The sequence below is a fragment of the Monodelphis domestica genome, chromosome 4 (genome assembly GCF_027887165.1).
Source record: "Monodelphis domestica isolate mMonDom1 chromosome 4, mMonDom1.pri, whole genome shotgun sequence".
Lineage (NCBI taxonomy): Eukaryota > Metazoa > Chordata > Mammalia > Didelphimorphia > Didelphidae > Monodelphis > Monodelphis domestica.
This window is the reverse complement of record NC_077230.1, coordinates 151064846-151089433: the sequence shown is the minus strand read 5'-3', so window position 1 is coordinate 151089433 and position 24588 is coordinate 151064846. Positions and strand designations below refer to the sequence as shown.

The window sequence follows — 24588 nt, the reverse complement described above, 5'->3', positions numbered from 1 at the left end:
CAGAGATGAGATATAAAAATACATCTCCCTTCTTTCATTATGCCCAATATTGATATTGAATATTGTATATACTATTGGACTCAGTTGATATGCTGGCTAATTATGTTAAACTATGATCCTTCTCCTATCCTTTTTTAAAAAAGTCTTTGGTCCCTTTGAATAAAGGAAGAGAAAAGGAAATGAAGATAATGTAAAACAAAAAGGATAGAAACAAATTTTTTGAAAGAATGAAAAAAAATTTTAAAAAGAAGAGTCTTGACAGGCAACATTCCCTCCTATTACTCTCACCATCATTACCCAAGCTCCTAGAACATAGGTTTCAGACCATGGGTCAACACCTGGCCTAGAGGAACCGCACTTTTACACAGGATAGGCACAGAAACATGGTCATTGAAAAAAATATTCCAGCATCACTAACTGGAGACTGGAAGTTAGTATCTCTATCCCAATAGCTTCATCCTACAGCCCAGACAAGCTCTGAATTAGCAGTGGCTTCAAAGAACTCTCTATAAAACTCCACATTTGTGAGCAAACCAGTTATATGAAAAATCCAGATTATGAAATCCAAGGGGTAATCATCTATACTTCAGAAGGATTCTTCTATGAATCTCCCTATGTTGCTATGAAGTAATAGCCTCCTCCCCTACTGTATTTAAAGAATGAATTCACTGGCACTCAGCTTTTTAGAAACATCTCTATTAAAGAATAATGAGACACTTTACATGGAGAAGATAAGATGAAGTACTGTTTGCTTTTCTGTTTGATGATTTCATCTTTTGTTAAGTGCAAAGGAAGATTCGGGACCTTTGTGAATACATACCAATCTGGGCAGAATGTGCCCTCCTTGCCATGTTCTTAGCTCTTACAGCCTCTTTTATGCGATCAACCTCCTGTTGGTACCGCTTGCGATCACGCATGGCGTTCTCCTTGGCTTCCTTCAATGCACTCTCCAGTGCCTTGACTCTCTCCGCCGTAGCCCGAAGTCTTTTCTCCAGCTTAGGAAGCTCACAGCGCAGATCTGCATTATCACGAACCAGCTAGAAAGGAGGAAGGTGACAAAAGAAGAGATGATTATTTCCTGGAGAAGCAGCAAAGCTTAATGGGAATATTTCATCTAGTGAAGGAAAGGGATAAGACTTTAAAATGAGGGTCATTAGAAACAGACAGCAGCTGACTAGCCACCTGTTTAGTCTTCTTTGAAAATCCAAATCACCATAAACTCCAGGAGTAAATGACTCCAAGGGAATAAAAATCACAAGATGTGTGGCCCCTGATTTGCTAAACACAGATGGCTGGCTGAGGACTGTAGGGAATCAAATACCATTTCTAACAGCATTTAACTGTTTTACCTCAGGCTGTGTATAGGACTTTTGTGTATTTTTGTCCAACTGTGACATTTTTCTTTTTTTAAGTCCAATATTATTCTGGTACTTGTTTAACTGTGAATTTCCTTTTCTTTCTCAACATTTGAAGAATTTTTCTTTGTCTAATTTTATAAATTATAAATCATTTGATAACTTAGTTGGAATTTCTCCTTGCTGGTGTTATGTGCATTCTCTCCTCTTGTATATTAATGATCTTATACACTCAGGAAATTTTTCTTTAATTATTGAACTCAGTGACAAGATCTATTTTTATTCTTTTTAAATACCTTTGGAAGCCCCAATTAATCTAACATTAAGATTTCTTGCTTTGTCTTCCAAATCTGTTTTAGGGTGGAAAGGCAGAACGAAGTAGGTAGGAGCTTTATTGGGCATTTGCTCAAGGCTCAAGTCAAGGTCCAAGTCATCAGTTATTAACTGATTAGAGTAATTACAACACAAAATGGAGGAAGTTAAATACTAAAGGCAACCCTAACATATTCCTACTTATCTTGAGGGAAAACGAAATGCCCATTTACAAACATATATAGAGAAATAGAGGTAGATGTCATATGAAGTTGAACAAATGCAATAGATGTTTAGAATCCCACTTCTGTTACTGCCTGAGTTTACTTTTCAATTTTATTTTTTAATCTATGACTTTTGCTCACCACCATACTTTATTATATGTATATGCAACGTCTATAATAGAATTTTAAAATTTTTACCCTAATTTAGGTTCCTTAATTTTTCCTTTAGCTTTTTCTTCTTTTAAATTGTGTTTTTTATCCTTCTTTATTTCCTAAATAATTTGACACAAATCACATTTATTTTGAAAGTGACATTATTGAGGTGTGATTAGGTGGCTCAGAGGATAAAGAGCCAGGACTGGAAAGGGGAAGTTCTAGGTTCAAATCTGGCCTGAGACATGTCCTAACTGTGAAACCCCGGGCCAGCCACATAACTTGCCTAGCCCTTGCCACTCTTCTGTCTTGCAACCAATACTTAGCATTGATTCTAAGACAGAAGGTAAAGGTTTTAAAAAAAAAGTGATGGTACTGAAAAACCCGCTGATTTCAAGTACAGTATTTTAACTGTATATGTGAGATATAACAACTTTAATGAATAACCTAAAGTTTGTATAATTTTACATTTTACAAAGATTTCTTCTGGAAATTCTTAAATAAGGAATACGTGGCTATGCTATTTCTGAATGGAACACATGCATATAACACAAATCAAATAAAAGTGATTTTCAAATCAATGCATGAAAATTTCATCATGAAAACATTTAAATGCCTTGAAATCTTTCATTGCTGTTTGAGTAAATCAGCAGCTAACATTTGGAAATCAAATATTAATTTTTATAGAAATGTCCTTTCTCATTTTTATATTGTTGTGTGTTTATTTAAACATCTGAAGTGACTACCGATTTAACTTAATCCTACAGTTTTTCCAGTTTGTGTTATGTGTGAGTTTAAACACTGCAATTCAAAGAAATTGAAAAGGAAAAACATCATCATGCCCTTCTACATTGTAAATTTTGTCTAAAATTCTCAAAAATATCTACTCAATGAGTTATGGAGGAAAAAAAATCTCCCTTAAATATCATCTGATTGGAGTAATCACAATACAAAATAGACAAGTTAAATACAAAAAAAAAAAACCCTAACACATTCCTACCTTTCTTAAGAGAAAATATTGTATGAACATATCAAATGTATTCGCCATGCTTCAGAGAAAAACAATAGAGTTTCAAATTGGTAATACTGGAAAAGATAGTGGTTTTTAAGGCAGTCAGTATTTGTAATGAGAATTTAAAAATTAATTTCTCCCAAAAAATTAACTGATACTTTCTATCATCTATTTTCTTTAAACTCATTTATTTGTCTTATGTTCTAATGTTGGCCCACGTTAAATGCTTTCTTGTGGTCTCTGTCTTCTTGAGATTCATCTGAAATTCCAAGGTCTGTCACCTGCACTTCAAAAGGGAACCTATTTGCTAGAATCTCTTCAATGAATATATTGAGATTTAGGTGGTAGTCAGGAGGAGATGAACAGGGAGAATGCTTTCCTATGGTTTATCACAAACACCTTTAATGTCTAGAAATGCTGCTTTTTTTATTCTTTCACATCAAATCTGGTTTATAGTGGAAGGTATGTAAGAATATCTGGGATACTTCTTGACACATTTTTCCAGTTAGAACTAGGAAGCAGTCTAGTCTGCCTGCCAATATCACAATCACCAAAATGTTATTCCTTTAGGCCAATAAGAATAAAAATTGTACCTTCAAGGGATACTGAAACAATCATAAGAAAGAACATCCCATATATTCCTTTTCCTTAGAAATGAGGTTAATTAATATATAATGGGCATCTTATAGAAATTATCTTTTCTTTCAAGAGAATCTTCTAAAAGGAACCCCCCCATCCCAGTCTGTGTTATGCTTCCTTCAAGGAATTTAATTTGTTGTCTGCTTCTGATAAAGACTAGAGATTTGGAGAAAGAAAAGCCCATGAAACTCCAAAGGGATGTACAAATTGCTCTCCAACTCACTTCTCAGGAAGACCTCCATGTTTTGAATGCTTTGAGGAGAGTCTTAACAAGCTATCAACATCACCCTTTCAGGCTGCCTGGTCTAGTGAGCCTGAGAGAACTCAGAGTGTAGACCTATGATCAAGAGAGGAAGATAAGAATCCTGAATCTCTACTTTCAGACTCCTGCTAAAATTTTCTACATCTATCTTGGACCTCTGACTTTGACCAATAGTTGACAAACCCCATCTTAGCCTAAGAAATCTAAAACCCCAAGAAACCTCAGGTGTCCTTTTATTGGAACTTCAGAAAATGAAATCATGCTCATGAGATTTTGGGAGTCAAAGCAATATAAGTATTTTCCAATATTTTAGATTCAAAGAATCTTAGCTTCCTCTTCATTTTAAAAAGTAAATGACATGCTAGAAGTTACAGAAGAGAACAACTGCCTATTTGTTCCCCTTATTAATATAACAAGGAAGGTTTCCCTCACCTTGATGATCTTTGAGACAAACCAATCCCTCCTGAAGTACTTATAATAGGAATTTCATCTCTATATGGGAGGTTGGAAAATTCTGCCTTTGTGCTCTGTGGGGGAGATTTAATTTCTTTAAAAAAAAAAGTTTGATCTTTAAGAATTTCTGCTCAGATGTCTAGAATAAAATGAAGGCTAGTGTTCAAAAGTCCAGCAGCCATCTGTGTCCAATCTTTGGTCTTGCTCCTGTGTCTCTGAAGAAGAAACTGTCCTAAAGATAGCAATCTGCATGACTAGGATTATAATGTATTAATGTAACAGCTGCATCAAAAGCCTTTTCTACTGACACTATAGACACTGCTGTTGTGACTTTAAAAGAGACACTAATAAAATTAAGTTATGACTGCCCTTCTATGAGGAGCTTCTTTTAAAAGAATTATGAAGAGTATATCTGAGTTTAACTTTGATCTATCTATGAGAAACTATGAGACCAAGAAATTTTTAAAAGAACTGTTTTTACTGTTATTTTATGGAGAACTGTAATAAAGACAATTTTATGAAGAATTAGTCTTGGAAAAGAAAATTAAAAGTGAGGACTTGTGGGAAATTAAAGACACCATTTTTCCAGTTAGGTCTGGAGAGACAGTGAGAAAGAAGAGAGAGAAAAAGAACTGGAGACACCTTCCTTATTTCTGAAATTTTATCTTGTGAAGAGAATGAAGAGAGTGTTTATGAAGAGACTGTGTTATCCTGAGTGAATTAAATAGTATGACATTGTTTTCAGAAAATAAATCATTTGCCCAATATTACAGTGAGGATTTGAGATGTCTTTTAGCTAAAATATTGTAAATTACCTTTGTCTTTGTTTTATTATTAACATCATTACTATCAAATTGTATTTTCAATAACTTTAATATCTGTGCAATCCTAGGAAATTGAGTGATTTAACATATAGAGAGAAATTGGTACAATTGGGAAAGAAGACTTATCTAGTTTGTTAAGTAAGTCATATTTGATGAGCTAGATGGGGGCTCTGAGCTCAGTTTAAAGATACTGAAATAATATTAACTACTGAAGAGATATACAACCTATCCCTAGATTTAGAGGTCTGATAAAGTGAGATAAATTATGGAATTGTCAAGTGACAATGGTGGTGGTGGTGCTTATCATTATGTAGTCACTTAAGATTTGCTAAGTCATTTTTCACAAAGGTCATTTTTTAATCTTCCTAATAACCCTGGGATATAGCTGCTATAATAATTCACATTTTACAATTGATGAAACTAAATCCTGCAGAGGTTAAGAGACTTAACCAAGACCACATAGCTAATAAATGTCTTAAGTTAAATTTGAACTCAGGTCTCTCTGACTCCAGGTGCAAAATTCTATCCACTATACCACCTGCCTGACCCATCATAACAGGTTGAGGCATGACCTACAAGTGAGTCCCTTCCTAACAACCCTGGTTCAGTGATAGGTCATATTCCTAACTTATGCAACAGAAACAGAAAGATGTTTCTCCTTCCTCTCACTTCTGCAGCCTCCAGTGATCTGAGTACCTATGATAAAGATCTTGGAATCTGGCTGTTTCCAAGATGATTCTGATATACATGTAAGCAATCTCCATCATGCTTGCATAAGGAAGCTTCATTTTCTGTGAATCATAATGTCATTTCTGGTTACAATCTTTTTCAGGGTTCCTGGTTTATCTCAGGATTCACTGTGCCAGGAAAACTGAAAAGGTGAAATCAAGAGTGAGAATACAAGCAATCTACTTCTACTTCCCAAAATGCTTCCAGATCATGGATATTTACATGTTCCTTAAGTGTGGCTTGAAAAAGAACTGGTAAGTTTCCACCAAGTTTCATAGCCTTCTTTTTCTCCAAATCTGTTCTCTACCTGCCAGAAGCATACAACAAATAGGGCTCCTTCAAGCAAGTTCCCCAAGTGAAATAAAATCTCACATATAATTGAAACCAATGTGGCTCAACTTTAAATGAAAGGAATATGCTAAGCTAATTCCATTTTAATGGATAAATTTCCATTAATGTAATAAACAAGTCAGGATTAGACTTTATACTCCAAATTTAGTATGAAAAAAATTCTTTTGGTCCATGTGCATCTCTTAAACCATTAGACATTGAGCCCTTGAGGAAGAAGCATAATACTCAATGGTTGTCCTTCAAGAGATTCCTTAAAGGTAAGATTCTATTCTTAACGTTGCTTACTTCTAGAATCATGCTAGGTAGAATATCTGGTGCTAGCTCCGGGCTTCCTCTTACTTCAGAAAAGCCTACTCTATGTAAAACCATGACTGGTTCTACTTTAATACATTTATTGTCCAATTTAAGTTTTTCATGGTCCTTCTTCCATCCTGTCCATTGATATGTCAACTTGGACATCTGAAAGAATTTCATCTCCAGTCTTTTACGATGCTGAAAGCTCTTTGCTGTCTTGAAATTGGGTTTTTATACTTATTATTCATTTTTCTATTCAGAAATAGGGGTGGAAAAAGGATCCAGTCTTTTAAATGTGCCCTAAGTGTGAGCTAGAGCTGTGGTCGCAGTAGTGGCTCCCTGTGAGGGGATCTGACCAGACTTTATGGTGAGGTTGGAATTCAGACCTGTGGTTTGGTTGGTGATAGGAATGGAGAGAGGCAGAGAATCTCCATCATCTAGAGTGGGATGGGCTCCCAGCAAGGGAATCTCTGGCAGCTTCACTGCACTCTAGAGGGTAAAACTGGACCATATAGAGTCCTGGGAGTTTTCAGCCCATCCCTGAGGCTTTAAGAGCAGAAGGAATTGGGGATGGGGTTGAATAGCACTATTTTTTAGTGGTAGTAGGATAAAGCAGTCCTAAAGCTACTCAGGTTTTGCCACTTGGGACACAAGGGGGACAGGGGATAACCTCTTTTCAGGCCTGCCATTGGAAAGAGTGAGGAGATTAAGTGCCTAATGTCCAATAGTTCCTTGGGGCTTTAATTGGGTTGTGATGCTTGATCATTTTAGGAAGTCAGGTACTTCCTTCAATTTGGACAATGAGATTTTCTTGGTCTCTGATGGAAATAGAATTTTTGTCTATTTGGACCTGCCCAAAGGTAATACTTCAATAGCTTTAGGATAAGGCTAGTACATAGAGAAACAAGTGGGGTGGAAAAGGGACTCAGCAACGCTTGTACCATTAATCCAAATAGGAAGGGATGTGATAGTGGTAGATTAATTCAGGAGGGTGTCACATCCTATTCTGAAGAGGGTCTAATGTACCATATTAAGGGCATCTCAATCTCTGAGATTTCAGTCATATAAGATAGTATAGCTACCTAGGTAGCAACAATTATCACAATTTTTCCCCTTATCCAAGCAATTCCCTGATTTTTGTAAGGGGCCAATGTCTCCATAGGTTGCCTCTGGACAACATTCCTAAGAAAGGCTGGGTGAGTGTTGTTTATTGGGGGATAGTCTTCAAACATCTTTTCCCCAGGATCTGCAACATGTCTACATAACCCAAAGAGGTATGAAGCCGTTGAATTTCCAGAATGAACTTGCACAAGAAAACATGTAGAAGCAAGAACGCAAAGCCTGAAGGAGAGGGGAAGAGAAAGCAAGAAAAAGGCTCCTCTAGCTAAGAAGTCCTCACTGCACTATATTTCATCCCACTAGAGTTTGCAGACATTGAGCCTTTCTCCTCCAACTGCAATCTCACTTCTGGGCATCAATGTGGCAGGACTGTGGTAGAGAACTGAGACTTTTCTTCATGGCAAACTGTAGATTTTTCTGTGTTCATGCCTCACCAATTCTTGGAGGTCTTACTCCATCTATGCCAGGGATACCAACTATAGGATATTGAAAACTTGCCAGTAGAATGGCAACCCAAACAGCATGATCATATGGCAAGGTGTTACCCCACTATTTCCTGCAACTCCAGATTAGGTATCATGTATTATAACTTCAGCATGAGGCTAGGAAAGGGCTGAATCCATCCTGGGGTTTAGGAAGTATTTTGTTTGGGTAAATGGGAATTGAGAACATTTTCTGTTTAATGCATTTTCTTTTTTCTTTTTTTTTTTGGCATGCCATTTTAATTTAAGCAAATTGTCCATGTTGTATAACCACAATATTTGTCACTGATATTAATAATGGGAAGGAAACAGGAAAGACAAAATGAGGACTCAGAAAAAAATTTGGAGAAGATATGAACACAACTCAGGTACAATTAGCCAGAAGTAACACTGAGGGATATCAAATTTATTTTTCTTCTTCTATGTCAAGGGTTTCTCCCCCCCCCCCTTTTTTTTAATTCGTTCTTTGGCATTTCTCAATGAGAGACAGGAGGTGAGTAGAAATTGACCCCATGGCCTTTTCTCCTTGGGCCACATGGGCTTAACAGGTTACCTCCCGATTGTTTTCCATTTTCCGAAAGACAGTTTTGGAAGTTTTGCAACCAGGAAGTAAGATATAAGACTTGGGAATTAAAGCCCCGGTTAAAGTTGGTTGAAAAGGCCTATATAATATATCAATTACTGAACAGAGAATTGCATCTTTGTTAAGTCTATACTGTTTGCTGTGTTATAGATGTTCCATAGGATGTACTCCTAGTTACAGTTAATTCTATTCATTTGCCTAATGCAGACACTTTATTTATGATCTAAATTTTTTAAAAATATGACTTTTCCCCCATTGCATAGTAGATAGAGCATTAGATAAGGATTCAGAGGAATTGTTAGCTGTATTACCTTAAACAAATCATAATCTCTCTAAGTTTCTATTTTCTGTTCTGTAAAATGGGGACAAAAAACCTACCTTCCTTTTTAGGGTTGCCATAGTGCTCAGATGAAATACAAAAGTACACATTTTGTGAAGCTATAAAATGTTACATCAATATGAGATCACTGTTTCAAAATACAAAGAAAGCAAACTACAGTGAACCCTGTGAACTGTTGCTTTTGTATTTTTCAGCAACACATCACATGTATAACTTTATGCAAAAAAGCTACAAGTCTGAGCTAGGAAAGGCGATGTCATCACTAACAATTCTTTACACTGATAAATTACAGGAACAAAAACAAACAAAACTTCAATCATGCTTTATCTGTCACATTCGCTCAATAGAAAAATCACTAACAATAATGAACTGAGATTATGTTACTAAGCTAAAGAGAACTTCTTGGTCATGTAGCCAACCAAACTGGTCCATTGAAATAAGTCCATTATGGTTCATTTTGAAATATGTCAAATAATAAGGGGAAAAGAGCTCTAAGAATTATAATGAGGTGGCAAGAAATCATCAGCATAGTAGCTATCTCACAGGATTATTGTGAGGATGGAATGAGACATGTACAATGCTTTGCAAACCTTAAAGCACCATAGAAGCACTTTCATCATCATTCTAAAGTACTTTGGGTTTTGTCATGTTTTTCTTTTTATATTACTTTGTGGTCCTTGTTTTAACCTGAGCATTTATCTAAATAATTATTGAATCTATCTAGAACTAAGTCTACTAATCTAGGATATGAAACGGTGAGGTAGGATGGGAATAGGTGAAATATTTCACAAAGTTATTAATTACATCCGATAAATGAGCAGGTGCCCATGACTAGATTACTCCAAAGAGCAATTCTGTCACTAGCTACCTGTGTCATCTTAAAAAAGTCATTTCAGCTTTAGGTTTTCAGTTTCTACATCTGTAAAATGAGGAGGCCAGACTAGATGATTTCTTAAGTTCCCTTCTAGTACTTCCTTGGATCCTTTCTTGAATTAATGAGGAGAGAGGACACAGACAATTTCCTACCTGTTTATGAACCTTAGTAAGTTGTTCCAAGTTGTTTTCAAGAAAGGAAATTTTCTGCTTCTGGGCAGCACTTCCTCCTCCATCATCACTGTCCAATTCAACGCTCTGAATAAATGTCAGATGATAATTAAAAAAGCTTCCGATGCCTCACCCAGAAACACACAGGGCTTTAAAATAGAACATTTAAATAAACAAAACCTTCTGATTTTCTCATATCATTCTTCACAAAAGAAACAGAGATTTGTCCAACTACTTTATGCAAGAGTTTTATTTTAATATGAAGTTCTAACAAACCATCTTAAAACACACACACACACACACACATCATAGAGATTATACACATACACACAAATTATTATCCCCTTCCTACCCCTAAATATTTTCCTCTGAAAATAGAAGAAAGAAAAGCACTAAAAGGTTAGTCTACTTCTTGGCCAACTTCCTAATTCTTGATTGGTTTTCCAATTCTGCTCTGACAGAGGTTTTTTGTTTTTGTTTGATTTCAGGGGCAGGGAGGGTGGTTAAAAAGCAAAAATCAAAACTTTAATGAGTCATACAAGTCACACAACATATAAATTTGGCTCAAATATCTCTTCCTGGCCAAATAAATATAAGGAAATATTCTTTTTTAAATGATACTTTCCCAAATCTACAAACAGAAACAGATGCCAAAATGAACATCCAGATTTATCTCCCACTGTAGTAATACTAAGGAGACAATAAAATCTTCCTTAGAGATTCTCAAAAATAGCACAACTTTTTAATGATCAAGAGTGCTGGCTGAAGACTAGATGATGTCCTTAATCTGTCCAATTCTATAAAAATCAGAAAGGATAAGTTTTTAAAGGAATTCAGGTTTAGAACTGGTCCTATGTCAAGTTTTTTTTGGGATTCTGAACCTCTTATTCAGTATGTCACCTATCTCTCCTATTTTTAAGTCACTTCTAGGCCTTGTAAACATGCAATCTATACTTTTGTCCAAGTCATTGATAAAAATATTAAACATTACGTGTTCAATCACTTATCCTGTGTTACTCACTAGATATCTTCCTTCCATTAATGATTATTTTTTCTTTGATCATTTGAATGGGTTTGACCATTTAATCAACTCTGAATCCACCTGATTGTTCTATCATTTCTTTTCCACAAGAAAAGTGTAAGAAATTGCATTAACTGTTTTATTAATAAATAAAATTTAAAGATCAACAATATCTATAGCATTTCTTGATCTACCACTTTAGTAATCCTGTAATAAATGGAAATACAGTTAGTCTGGCATGACAATCTATTCTTGAGCCCCTGCTAATTCCTTGTGGTCATAGTCATCTCTTTAAGGCGCACTTACATCTTTACTTTTATACAGGTATATTAGTACTTACTTTTTTAACTCTGGTGGTGAGATCCTGGACAAAGAGCTTACGAAGGTTGTGAAGAGTCTGAAGTTCTCTAGACTAGAAAAGAAAAATTTGACAATCTCACTCAAAGCTAAATCAATAGACATGTTAAATCTGTGAAACATGCATTATTATACAAAAGAGATGAAACACTTTTAATATATTCCTCATATATAATTGCTATTGATCACAAATTTAGAACTAGAAGACAAACTAACCCATCTCACTAGTCCATTTTATAGGCAAGGAAAATGAAGCCCAGAGAGTATTGGCTTCCCAAGGCAAACAAGGAGGACAGGGAAGATTAGAACTAGGTCTCCTAAATACAGATCCATTGCTCTTACCACTGAATAAATCAAAAGAATGACAAGGAGTGAAGAAAATGCATACTCATTTAGCCCAAATTTATTTGTGAAATCAAAATATGATATTTTGAGTTGAAACAAAAATCTAGAATTTTGAATATAAATGAAAGTGTACATTTATTAATATTAATAAAATAAGGATTGATAATAATAAAGATTTCTTATACATTTTGGGGGACTCCCATGATCAAAAGTGGCTAAGCCCTGAAGCAATAGTAATAATTGTCATTATTATTAATGCATTATTTTGACAGAGTTTTTTATACTTTAGCAAATGTTTTCATTATTAATTTGATTTTTACAACAACTTCATGGGATAGGGAGAGCAAATAATATTATTCTCCCATAGACCTATATGTGTGTGTGTGTGTGTGTATACATCACATAAATCACAGTGTTAAGAAGTGGCAGGTAATAAGACCAGAATCCAGGTCTAAAACAGTCACATATTATCCAATATTCGCTAGGAATACCCATGGTCTACTTAAAGTTAGGATTTGTTCCAAAGTAAAGAAACCAGAAACTTGAACAAAAAGTTGAATCACAGCATACTAACTTGGTGAATGATGAACCAAAGCCTAATATTGATATTTCCAGAAAAGCAAATGGAGCCAAAGGTTTTCTAAAGAGTATCTTAGCAGTTTACTGTACTGTTACTCCTAAACAGTAGAGATGCTCTTTTAAGTTATTTTTGTATGTCAATAGCCTGATGCTACAGCAGGGACCCTCTCTTAATTATCTTTGTAGGTCTACTAGTAGGCAGTTCAATCTTTATATGTAGAAAGTTGCAAATGAATGAGCTAATTTGATTCAGAAAAGAACTGAAAGATTTTCTAATGCTACTGAACTGGAACAATGCCATAATATTAAAACCTTTCCCCATTACTTTTGGTTCAAATTCTTGGCAAAAACACATTATTCCACATGCATCATGGGACAGGAGAGAGTTTGTAGGATGTTCTCTGAGAAAGAAGACACTGCCTACTCAAATTTCAATTTGTCTGGGTTGACTTAACCCAATTTAACAAGATAGAAGATGCAGATGATTCAGAAAGATATCACCACCTAAATTCTCTCCTTGCCTCAATGAATGCTGAAGCAAAGGAATCTGGAAACTGCTTAAACACTCAGTTATTTAGAAGACAGGTACAATATTAAATTAGTGTGTTCTTACTGGATCCAGTCCTCCATTGGAATATGAGGAATAAAATAGCCTTACTCAAATCTGGGAGTCAAATCCTTCCTTAATGAAGTCAGTTGCTTTTTTTAGGGTGAGACAAAGGGTTCTATTATGAATAATGTGCCAAAGCCAAATAATTTATATTCAAAGCTTAAGAGTCTCCCAAACTAGGGCTTTCAATGGTCCTATTTGTTACTTCCAGTTAAACTGTAGACATGAAACTAACCAAGACCCTTTTCAGAAAGCAGTTCAAGCTCCTGATCCTGAATGCATGCCATTTGATTGGATATTCTTTCTCCTACTTTAAAAAAAATAAAGTCAGTTGAAATTTTTCTTGAAAAGATGCTTCCACACCTACCAGATAAAGGGAGGAGAAATGTATGACTATAGAGGAATAGATGTTTCTTTTGGCACATGTCAGAAAAAATACTTTGAATAGATCTAAGTTGAACAAAATTCTCCTGGGGCTTGTTTCTTTTGGTGCTAGCCTCCCTCTTCAAAAAATGAATATTAGAAGGAAATGAAAATATATGTTATTAGGTAATACATGTATAACCCAGTGGAATTGTTTGTCAGCTCTGGAAGGGGGGAGGTAAGAGGGGAGGGAGAGAACATGAATCATTTAACTATGTAAAAACATTCTAAATTAATTAACTAATTTTTGAAAACTTAACAAAAAAATAAAAATAAGATGTATTAGAAACATTAGAAAAAAAGAAAAAAGAATCATATGTTATTAGGGAAGGTTGAGGAATCTTAAAAAAAAAAAAACCCTTAAAAGCTGTTCACACATGCCTAAACTTGTATAGGTACGTCAAATTTGTTTCTCATTTTAGTGAATTTTCCTTCCAAATTCTCCATGATTACCTTTGGAAATTATTCCCCATTGCACCCTTCTTCCAGATTTCATTAACCCCTTTCTATTTTTCCTCTTGTTTTTTTGAAAAAATGCTACATGAAAGTGAACAGCCCCACAGCTTGCCTCCTGGCATTACCCATCCATTCCCAGATATGCTCTCTCCTGGTACATTAAAGTACACCCACGTGATGTAGTCTCATCTTTGGGAATAGCCTAAACAGAGAATGGACCAAAGAGGTACCTGAAGGATCAAGCAGATAAACTGAACACACCTGTATTTCCCATTAACCTCCAGGGAGTGGCTGGGGGTCCCTAAGGCTTTTCAGTGGCTCAGGGTTGTGGCCAGAGAAAATAGCAATCAAAAGACAGCCAGAAGGCACTACAACAGGGGTCAGCACTTTGAAGTAGAACATCCTAGAAAAATCTGGATAATGCAACATTAAAATCCTGGTGGAATCAATTAACACCAAAGTAAGAATCTAGGAACTAGAGAATTAGTCATAGTTTTGCCACTAACTCGGAGTGGGCTCTGGGAAAATTACCTTACCTCTCTGAATTTTAGAATTCTACTGTGTAAAATAAGGGGTTTGGTCTCAACGATCTCTAAAATGCTATTCAGTTCTAATAGACCCTGATCCTATGCCTTTTGGAAATTAATTTTGTAAGAAAATAGCCACTACAAAATAGTATTTCACAGATCAACCAGTAAAAAAAATGTATTAACAACCAGTTCAATTTTTTAAAATGAGTAATAGGAGCATAAAAACATATTTATTCTTCACATACCACAGTTTCTTCTAATCCTTTAAGGTCTTCTCTTGCTTGTTCCCTTTTATCATTGAGTAATCTAAAACAGAAAATGGGCTCATGAGCCAGATTGAAATTCAAAGATGAGCAATAATCCTAAGAATGTAACAAACTATTTGTAACTGCAGACAAACCTCCAAAACCACCCAGTTCATTGCACCAAAGAACTCCCATACATTTTAAAATAAGACCAATTTCACAAAAGAGGTTTAGCTATGTTGATCCCAAAAATACTTTAGAAAAACTCCCAAGAATACTTTTTTTTTCAGGTAAGTAAGGAGCAGTGTTTAGAACAACCAGTAATACTTTATAGATTGTAATGGTTCAAATTGATCTACTTACATTAGTTTTTCCAATTTCATCTCTCTCTCCTGGTCCTCTATTTTCAGTTTATCATAATCACAACTCAGTTTCTCTTGTTCCAGCTGAAGCTTCTGATTCAAACTGAAATTGAAAAGAAAAAACAATTGTCCCAGTTTCCTTTAAGACTAGAAAGCTTTCATAAATAGACAAGCCAAAAATGTACAAAGCAATAGACTTTTCTTCTAATATATTTTAACTCCAGTCAAAGCCTAAAATGATACTCAGGAGTGGGTACATAGGGAAACATAACTGAAGGGAGAGAGAGAGAGAGGCTCAGGGCAAAGGATGCCAATGGGTCCCAATCTCTACTGCCTTGAGTGTGATGATCTTCAGGCCATATCAGAAGGGGTCAGCAATGATGTCTTGAAGAATCTTCCTTCACATTTGCCATACATCTATATTTGCCAAGCTCTCCATCATTCCTAGTCAACTGAAATGTCGGGGTTTTGTCATCTCTATAATCAAGGTAGCCCCTTCACAGTGATCATAATATTTTTTTTTGTAGAAATGGGGCACCAATTCTACTTCATAATATCATAGATGAGGAACTGGAAGAGACCTTAGGGGCCATGTAGTCCAACCTGCTCATTTTACAGATGAGGAACTGAGCCTGAGTCAAATTAAGTGAATTACCCAGGATCACATAGCTAGTAAGAGGTAGGATTTGACTTTCTAACTCCAGGTCTAATATTCTATCCACTTTGCTGCATTGCCTTTAGGTCATCAGATGAAGGGGAACTAGTCATAGCTAATAAGTGTCTGGTCTGATCTCTAACTTTATAACTGGAAATAATTTGGTTCAAGTAGCTAATAGGAGTGATTACAAAAGAAGGTGACTTTCAAAGCACTTATACTCATGTATCAAGTTCTATAAAATGTATAGGAGGAAGTATATATGGCCTATTGGGCAACAACATCAATGTTTTGCTACTAGACTTGGTCTAGCTTAGTGAGAGACAACAAAAGTCAGAAATTCTGAGCAAGACAATTAAAAATATGATTCATTTTAAGACTGGAGATTTTGAGACCTAGTTTAGGTCAGGAAATAGTAGTGAAGGACCTCACTTGCCAAAATGAAAACTAGTTCATGAGAAGTTTCCAACAAGCATGAAATCATGGGACACAGAAACATGGGCAATAAAAATAAAAGAAAAAGGGGTGACATTTTGAAATAGAAAAAGAACATTTTAAAATCATCCTTCTTCCACTTCCACTGAAGCCAACTTAAACCATAATTAGTGCTTCCTTATTTCCTTTCCTATTCTTTTCTCATTCCTTGATCTAATTGCCCAGTTTCATTTTGAGAAACATTTTGATAGTCTATGTGCTTAGAATATCTCATGCCCTATTTGGTGGAGGGCAGCCTGGTCACTAAAGAACGCTCAATTTCATATAGTCAATAACCTTTCTTTAATGCCCATTTTGTACTGAGCACAATTGAAGGCACTGTGGTTGAATGTCAAAATCACAAGATTATAGATTTGAGACAGAAGCAGTCAAAATTTGAACACGAGCTTTCTGACTCCCAATTCAGCACTCTAGTTTCCTTCTAAATTAGTTGGGAGAAATTTCTCATTTAAACACAAAATATATTTATAATGTAGTATACACATTTATGAAAATTCATACAACGTTAATATACACAATAATGTAAAAATGTCACTAAAAGACACTTAATGGAAATGGATTGTCAGAATGAGACCAAGCCTGGTCATAACCCAGGATCTAAAAAAAATCTCCTCATCACATCCAATGTAATCAGATGGGGCAACACCCAAACATGTCCAGCATCCCTCTTATTATAGCTTTTCTTTCTCACTTTCTGCTATTTAACATTTGAAATGTTAAGTTCCTTGAGAACAAGAATTATATCATTCCTGCCTTTGTTTTCTTATTACCTAGTAGAATGTCTTGTTCCTAGTAGGTACTTAATAAACATCAGCTGACTTAAATATGGCAAATTTCAACTGTAACTAGGTTCAAATCCTGCCTCTAACATTAATTGGCTATGTGGACAAATCCCTTAATCTCTCTAAGACTCAGTTTCTTCAGGTATAGTAACTACCTCTCAAGATTATTTGTTACAATCACTTGCTTCCTTCTGTTTCACTTTCTTCTCTTAAAGGGCAAATGCTGGGGGGAGGAGGGGGTGGATTCGGAGTGAGAAAGCCCTGCTTAGAGCTTCCATTAGGTGTAAAAAAGTTTCATCATAAACTAAAACCTTAATTACAATGAGACATATTCCTTTAAAAAATGTATCAGGAGTTGATCAGGGAAATTTGTTATGAGCTGATCAAAATAATTAACCTCTAAGATGGTATGCCTTTCTTGCAAATTTTTTATCTTTCACAAAAGGGTATGGACTTGTCCCTTGAGAAGATCTGAAGACATCTGAAGACATTCCAGTAACATTTCACTGAAGATGAGGACTTCCCTGCAAGTCTCACGTAGTAGGGATATGTTCTAGATTCCCACATGGTTTGGAGGAAAAGAGAAAGAAAGGAGACAAAAACTAACTTGGCTACCTGGCAATTTTGCAACCTTGTCCCCTTCTTTTCAGAGATCAATTCTGAAGAAAGAGCCCTTCCCTTTAGTAAAAAGAACTCAAGTAATAGGGGGAACCCCTCACACTAGCCCATAGTGATGCCCTAAAGAGGGAGAATAAAAGAGAGCTATCTTTTTCTCCTATGTATTCTAATAAGAGATTCTATTGGAGCTAACAAGCTTCTTCTTCTTTTTAATGCAATCACCTGGAACATTTTGTTATAGTGGAAAAAGGACACTGAAGGATGAGTCAAGAGTCCTGGCTTCCACTACCTCCTGCTTTCAGGTCTCCATTCTATCTTAACTATTTGTGTGGTTTTGGAAGGTCATTTAAATCTCTCTGAACCTCAGCTGCCAATTGTAAAATGACCCAAGATATTCAAGAATGAAACGTTTCTCCTATTTCCCACTTAATAATTTTGCCAAAGATCCCAATGGCAGTAAGCCTGTGAGATACTGAAATTAATTCATCGGGCCCCCTCCTCATGCTCCTATAAGGTTGCAATTCTGGACAAATAATAACTTTGAAGGGTACATCAACACTTAAAGGACTCATGATCCTGTCAGCATGGGGAGCTCCCAGTACAGAGCCTCCTTTCCCTTCCCCCAAGCAGATATTCACATTTCTATCACTTAATAAATCTCAGGAACTACCTGATACACAAAGGTTAAGTGATTTACTTAGGGTCACACAGCTAGTGTCAGAGGTGCGATTTGAACCCAGAACTTCCTGATTTTAAATCCAGCATCTAATCCACTCTTCACCATGATGTCTCTAACCACGAAATATCTTACTGTGTTAATGGAAACAATGGTCACTCAATTTAAAGTGTGGATACAGAAATCAATTATTAATTCGTAAAATGGAAGGTACAACTGTATACTCTCTAGAATTAACCTATCAAAACTCCTGAGTCAAGGGGAATTTATTTTATATATGTCATTATATGGAGGATTAAGTTAGGCTGGAACACATTGGGGAAAGTATACAACAATTTTGATGATTCCAAGATGCTTAATACATCTTTTTCACACCAGTACTCTAACTAATACCATATGGCTAGAAGGCATGGAATACCAGTCTCAGAAGAATCCAAATTGCAGGCCATGTTAAGGATATTTGCTGAATAACAATACATTGTTGGTAGAAATGAGAATTGGCTGAAGCATTCTAGAAAACAAGTTGGAACTATGTTAGGAAAATCACTCACTATTCATATCCTTTGATCTAGCAAATCACTGTTGGGAATTAATTCAAATAGATCGAAAGAGAGAAGTAAATGCTCCATATATAAAAGAATACTTATAATGATCATTTTTGTGGCAACAAAGAATTAGAAATAAAATAGGTGATAATCAATGGGGGGAATAACTAAACAAATTCCAATAAATGAAGTCATGGAACATTATGCCATAAGGAATAATGGCTATGAAGAATTGAAAGAAATTTAAATTTAAAGAAATTTGGAAATACTTCCATGAACTGATTCAAAGCCAAGTAAGCAGAACCAACAAACACAATGATCAAAAAATGTAAAGGAAAATAATCCTAAAATATATCACAATTCATATCAGTGAATTGGAAGCATGCTTTCTTTTCGGTAAAGAGGTGGTGAACTACAGATGTGGAATGAGGCATGTACTCTCGGGCATCACCAATTTATTAAGATATACCACCACCTCCCTTAACTATACTTTTTTGTTGGAAGATTGGAGTTGGCTACTAGGGAATGCTAGTGATATACCAAAAAAAAAGCATCAATAAAACACTTGAAAAGAAGGGAAAAATTCATTGGGAGTGCAAGTAGGCTGTAGCAAATTACTGTAACTTCTATATAGGAAGTGACATAATAGTCTTCATCAAGGGTATGAATGACAGGAAAAGGAGGGGTCCTGGTCATATAATTAAAAGTAAAGGAAAATAAGTAGGTAGACAAAAACATTGAAGTGGTACCATGAAATATTCAAATAACCAAATAAGCTCTTCAGCATTTTGGGTACATCCTCTGAGGAAGATTTATGGATAGACATTCACAAGAAGTGCAGTCAAAGTAAAGACATGGGTGGTTTGTAGGCTATACCAGTGGAGGGGCTATTCTTCACATAGGTAATCATCATTTCTGGCAGAATTATTAAGATTCACTTCGGTATAATTGCACATACTTCCCTCATGGGACCCCATCACTCAAAATCAAGGAGTAACTAGGAGTTCAAATTGCTGGTCCAGTGCTTCCATCTCTGCTCTATGGATATTAAGAATGGCAGCTTGTCTTTTTGGCCCTCTTACTGTTCTCAGATCTCTTGGGAATCCCAGTTCCAATGTGAGAACAGACTTTGAAAAAAGAACTAAAGTCTACCTTGTTATCACTACAGGAGAAAGAAAACAAAAAAGGGGCACTAATCTCCCAAGGATTCAAGGAAAATAAAGTTTCTTGGTTTTTTTTTCTGACTGAAGAACAAATGTCTATATTCTGGCTACCCTTTGTCTCATGGAACCTGCAAGACAACTTACTCTCGAATCTCATCAATGATTTTCTGCTTCTCTTCAATCTCATCTCGAAGCCTGGACAGCTGCTTCTGGTGGGCTTCCCTGTGGCTCTCCATCTGTTGCTCCAATGCTTTCTACAGAGCATGCAAAGAGAAATGGCATCTGCATTTTTGGTTGTTGTTTTTCTTTAAGCATTGCATAAATATAGATCTAATTTGACATCATTCCAGAATCTCATATCTCAAACAGGGAACACTTCTTTCCTCTCTGCTCACAGAAACCACTCTCCCTTCTTCTGGGATTCATCAAACACAAAATATTCATGGTGAAATTATGTAATCAGAGTTACAGAAAGTAACTCAGCATGTAAGGTCAAGGAAGGGAACATTCTCTGATAAAAGAAATGCTTTCCTTTTGAGCAATAGGGTAGTATCAGAAAATGCACAACGTTGAGTCAGAAGTCCTGGATTTGAACTTGGTTTTTGCTACAAACTACTTCTATGACCTTGTTATTGTTCAGTAATTTCAGTCATGTCCAACTTTTCATGATCGCTTTTGGGGTTTTCTCGGCAAAGATACCAGCATGATTTGGCCTTTTCTACTCTAGCTCATTTTACAGTCAAGGAAACTGATGCAAAAAAGGGTGAAGTGACTTAGCCAGGATCTCACACAGCTAAGATGCATCTGAGGTCAGATTTGAACTCAGGAAGAGAAGTCTTCTTGACTTCAGGATTGGCACTCTATCTGCTGTGCTACCTAGATCCCCAGTATGACTCTGGGCAAGTTGCAAACTTTTCTAGGCTTTAAGTTTCTCCTTTGGAAGACAGAAGATGGCTTCCTTCTAGTTCCATTTAGCTCTAAATCTATGATCCTTGGATTTCTCTGAAGCTTACCTGAACTATATTAAGTCACTATCCAGTATGTTGTAGGATGAGAGAAGTAAACAAAGATAGCATAGTAGAATTTTAAAAACAAAACACCACAATAATTTGTAAAAACTAAGTTTTAATTCTGGTCTTACTCCCTTATTCATTGCATGGCTTTAAAAGCTCATTTTTCTCTTTTGAAAATGGAATTTTCAATTTACCTTGCAGAAGATGACCATGAGGGTCAAATGGCATAATACACAAAAAAGTGCTTTGAGAAAGCAATGTACAAATGAAAATAGTATCTAAGACTTATTTTGAGTGGAAAACGAGTTTTGGCAGCTTTTATTAATGTCATAAAATGGGGGCAGAGGCTTACTCAAGAAAACTTATTTGTCTACTACCACGACCTACTTTGTCCAGAACAAGGAGATGGCAGTCCAATTTAGCTAATCCATTCACCTAACAGCTTTACACATCTGTTTTTCCACAAGAAGCAGAAACAAAACAATGTTGTTGCCTGTTTTCCAGTCATTTCAATCATGTCTGACTCTCCATGAACTATTTGGAGTTTTCTAGGCAAAGATACTGAGGGAATTATTATTTCCTTCTCCAGCTTATTTTACAGGTGAGAAAAACTGAGGTAAATAGGATTAAGTGGCTTGCCAAGGTTTCACACAGCTAGTAGTATCTGAGATAAGATTTGAACTCAGGTCTTCCTGACTCCACACTGGGCCACCTAATTTACAACACTTTAATGTAAATTTTTTTCACTTTCATTATCTCTTTTGGTTCTAACAGTCTCTTGAAACGAGTAAGATATATTATTTTTTTTCTTTCTTTTTTTGGTAGCCTATAAGTAATAAGAGAATAAATGCTCAAAGATATTAAGCAATTTATCTAAAGTTCCAGGTCTTATACAGATTAGGAACTCTTGTTTTCTGACTATCAAGTCCAGTAAGCAGTATGGTGTTGGAGGAGGAAGAGAGCTCTGTCCCATTTTGGCAAATGCAACTCACTAGGCCTCTCAAGGCTTTAGATGACTCTTTGAAACTATAAGTAGTAGGAAAGGTACCAATCTGCCTTTGTTAAAGTTTTCTCATCCAGAAGTTCCTAATAACTAAGAAAACACAGACCCAATCCTCTATCCTTTATACTGAGCTAACTCAAAATTCAGAACTGGAGAAAAAGCCAAGTATGTGAGAAAAAAGTTGTCTCAAATTATGGAGTTAGTAGATTACTCAATTTATATGGGAAAGGAACTAGCACAACAGGTAAACCACTAGTTTTTAATTGAGAAGCATTAAATCCCATGGTCCTATTTTTTTTCTTGCATAGCCAACAGCTGTTCAAGCTGTCTCTCAACATTGTTCCATGGTTGACATTGGGTTACAAAAAGCTCTTCAGGAATACTCTTGGCCCTTCTTTTGCTTTTACTCTTTCCTATATCCCCACTCTTTACTTTCTAGCCTTAAAACAACAAAAATGTTAATATAGAAGCTATCCTTTTTTTAAAATCCTATATGTAAGCTGTTTTAATAGGACTTTTTTTAGAAAGCCTAATATTTTAATGTTTTGTCTGCAAAGGAAAATATCTAAAAACTAAACTTTAGAAATGCACACACACATACACATACACACATACACAAACCTATATTGTTAGTTATGCATAAGACTGCTGTAGTAAATGACAAACCCCAAACAAATAAACAAAAAAACTACAGGGAATTCAGTGACCATTTTTAAGGGAATCTGTCCTGCTGCCACACAATTACCCCACATTTAACTTAGGTTTGTGTCTTCCTTTTTCAGGAAAAGATAGAGATAGGTCCATTTTTCACTCCCACTGGCCCTGTTTTAAAGGTTCTCACCATACCTCACCAGGGGAAATAACAAGCTATTAAGTATTTATTAAAGTGCTGGGAAACCAAGTTATGTGTTCAGTCAGTTCTATTCTATTCTTAATGCCTGATTTAGAAAAAAAAATCTCTGCTATATTTCTTTTTTTTTTTTTAATTTCTATTAAAAGTTTTGAGACTGAGACTTCTTGGCTCAGCCAACTTTGAAGTACAGTGGCTGCCTACAGGTCTGATCTCAACACTAATCAACACAGAAGCTTTAACCTACTCCAGTTTTGTCAACTTAGTAAAGATCACCCTCCTTAGACAGTCTTGAACAGTAATGCTAGATTACCCTGGGTCAGTCATATTGGTACCAGATATAGTATAGATACCTACTGCCTTGAGACCCACTACAACTCAGAACTTAAGGCATCAACGCTAGCCTCAGGCTTTTCAGCAGCAGGAGTTACAAGTGGGCATCACCATGCCCAGCCTTGCTCTATTTCAAAGTAAAAAAGGAGTTGGGGAAACTGAGTCACTTACCTTTTTCTGCTAAATTGGGGACCTCAACTTACTTCATTCAGCCTTCTATTTTATCATCTACATTTACTGAATATCTCCCACGAGTATGACACACGGAAGAGGAAAAAGGAGAAATTTCCATGTATCACATGATCAAATAAGACTTCCCCTTGGGGGATTTCTTGAACTCTCGTGTAGTTTGGTAAAAAAAAAATAGGACAAAGATTTTTTATCTTCTTATGTTTCTTATATGAACTAATAAACTTAGTTACTACATTTTCTGCCTAAAATATGACCAGAGGTAAGTGCTCTGTTTAAACAAAAACTCAAAATTCATCATGTTGAGACAAAAGGGGAAAAAAAAGTTCTGACTCGATAACTCATAGCTCACAATGGAATAACTGGCAATACCTTAGAAGGTACCCACAAAATGGCTGATGCAATGATTAAGAGGGTAGTCTATTTATATTTTTCTTCATCTGAGACTGACAAGAAAATACATTAAGAGAATAATCATGACTTGTTCTATGTACCACCCACACCAGGGCCATTTGACTGATATTTTTAACAACAAAATTTAGCAAGCTCTTTGCTACCAAAGACCTACTTTCAAGTCACAATGGTCTCTCTACTTTATGACCTACAGTCTAACATACATCTCTGACTTTGACAGAATTCCATGAACATAAAAAGGAAGAAAAAGCAAGTCCAATTTTTCATGACGTTTTGTAGGCAGGATAATTGTACCTTCATTTCCTCAGCATCTTGCAGCCGGGTCAAGTGTTCCTTTTCTTTATCCTGGAAGCTGACTTCATGCATTTTTTCTGTTTTCCATTTAATTCACATTCAAAAGTGGAAATGAAAGATAAGGGAAAAAACCATTAATATCACTCCTTTTGTTAACAACGTAACAAAGACTTAATAGCTCAATCCCACATAAAGTCTATTCTTTATAATTAAGCAGCACTTTGGACACAAGGCTGCTATTAGGGAATCTAGAAAAGGGCAATTTACCTTACTTAAAAGGGAAATTTACCATCTAAAATTAAGCTGCTTATTCTCCATGTTCCTAACAAACAACAACAGAAATCAGATAACTTTCAAAATAATACTCAATTTGTTACAATGTAAAATAAAATACTTGCCAGATTAAAGGAAAAAGGATTTCCTCTGTCTTGGGGATGGGGGCGGGAAAGGCAGT

At 35.7% G+C, this 24588-nt stretch overlaps 1 protein-coding gene across 5 annotated transcripts in view; it reads right to left on the bottom strand.

Moving 5' to 3' along the window:
- Positions 1 to 24588, bottom strand: part of KIF5C (kinesin family member 5C) — a 287301-nt gene that overhangs the window by 24248 nt on the left and 238465 nt on the right. For all 5 annotated transcript variants that reach the window (XM_056793825.1, XM_056793826.1, XM_001365109.4 and 2 more), the window contains 7 exons: positions 24135 to 24211; positions 20183 to 20292; positions 15106 to 15207; positions 14743 to 14803; positions 11538 to 11609; positions 10159 to 10263; positions 821 to 1037 (listed from right to left, as the gene is read on the bottom strand). In XM_056793825.1, the coding sequence (XP_056649803.1) occupies positions 821 to 1037; positions 10159 to 10263; positions 11538 to 11609; positions 14743 to 14803; positions 15106 to 15207; positions 20183 to 20292; positions 24135 to 24211 (744 nt within the window). The remainder of the gene's footprint in view (positions 1 to 820; positions 1038 to 10158; positions 10264 to 11537; positions 11610 to 14742; positions 14804 to 15105; positions 15208 to 20182; positions 20293 to 24134; positions 24212 to 24588) is intronic.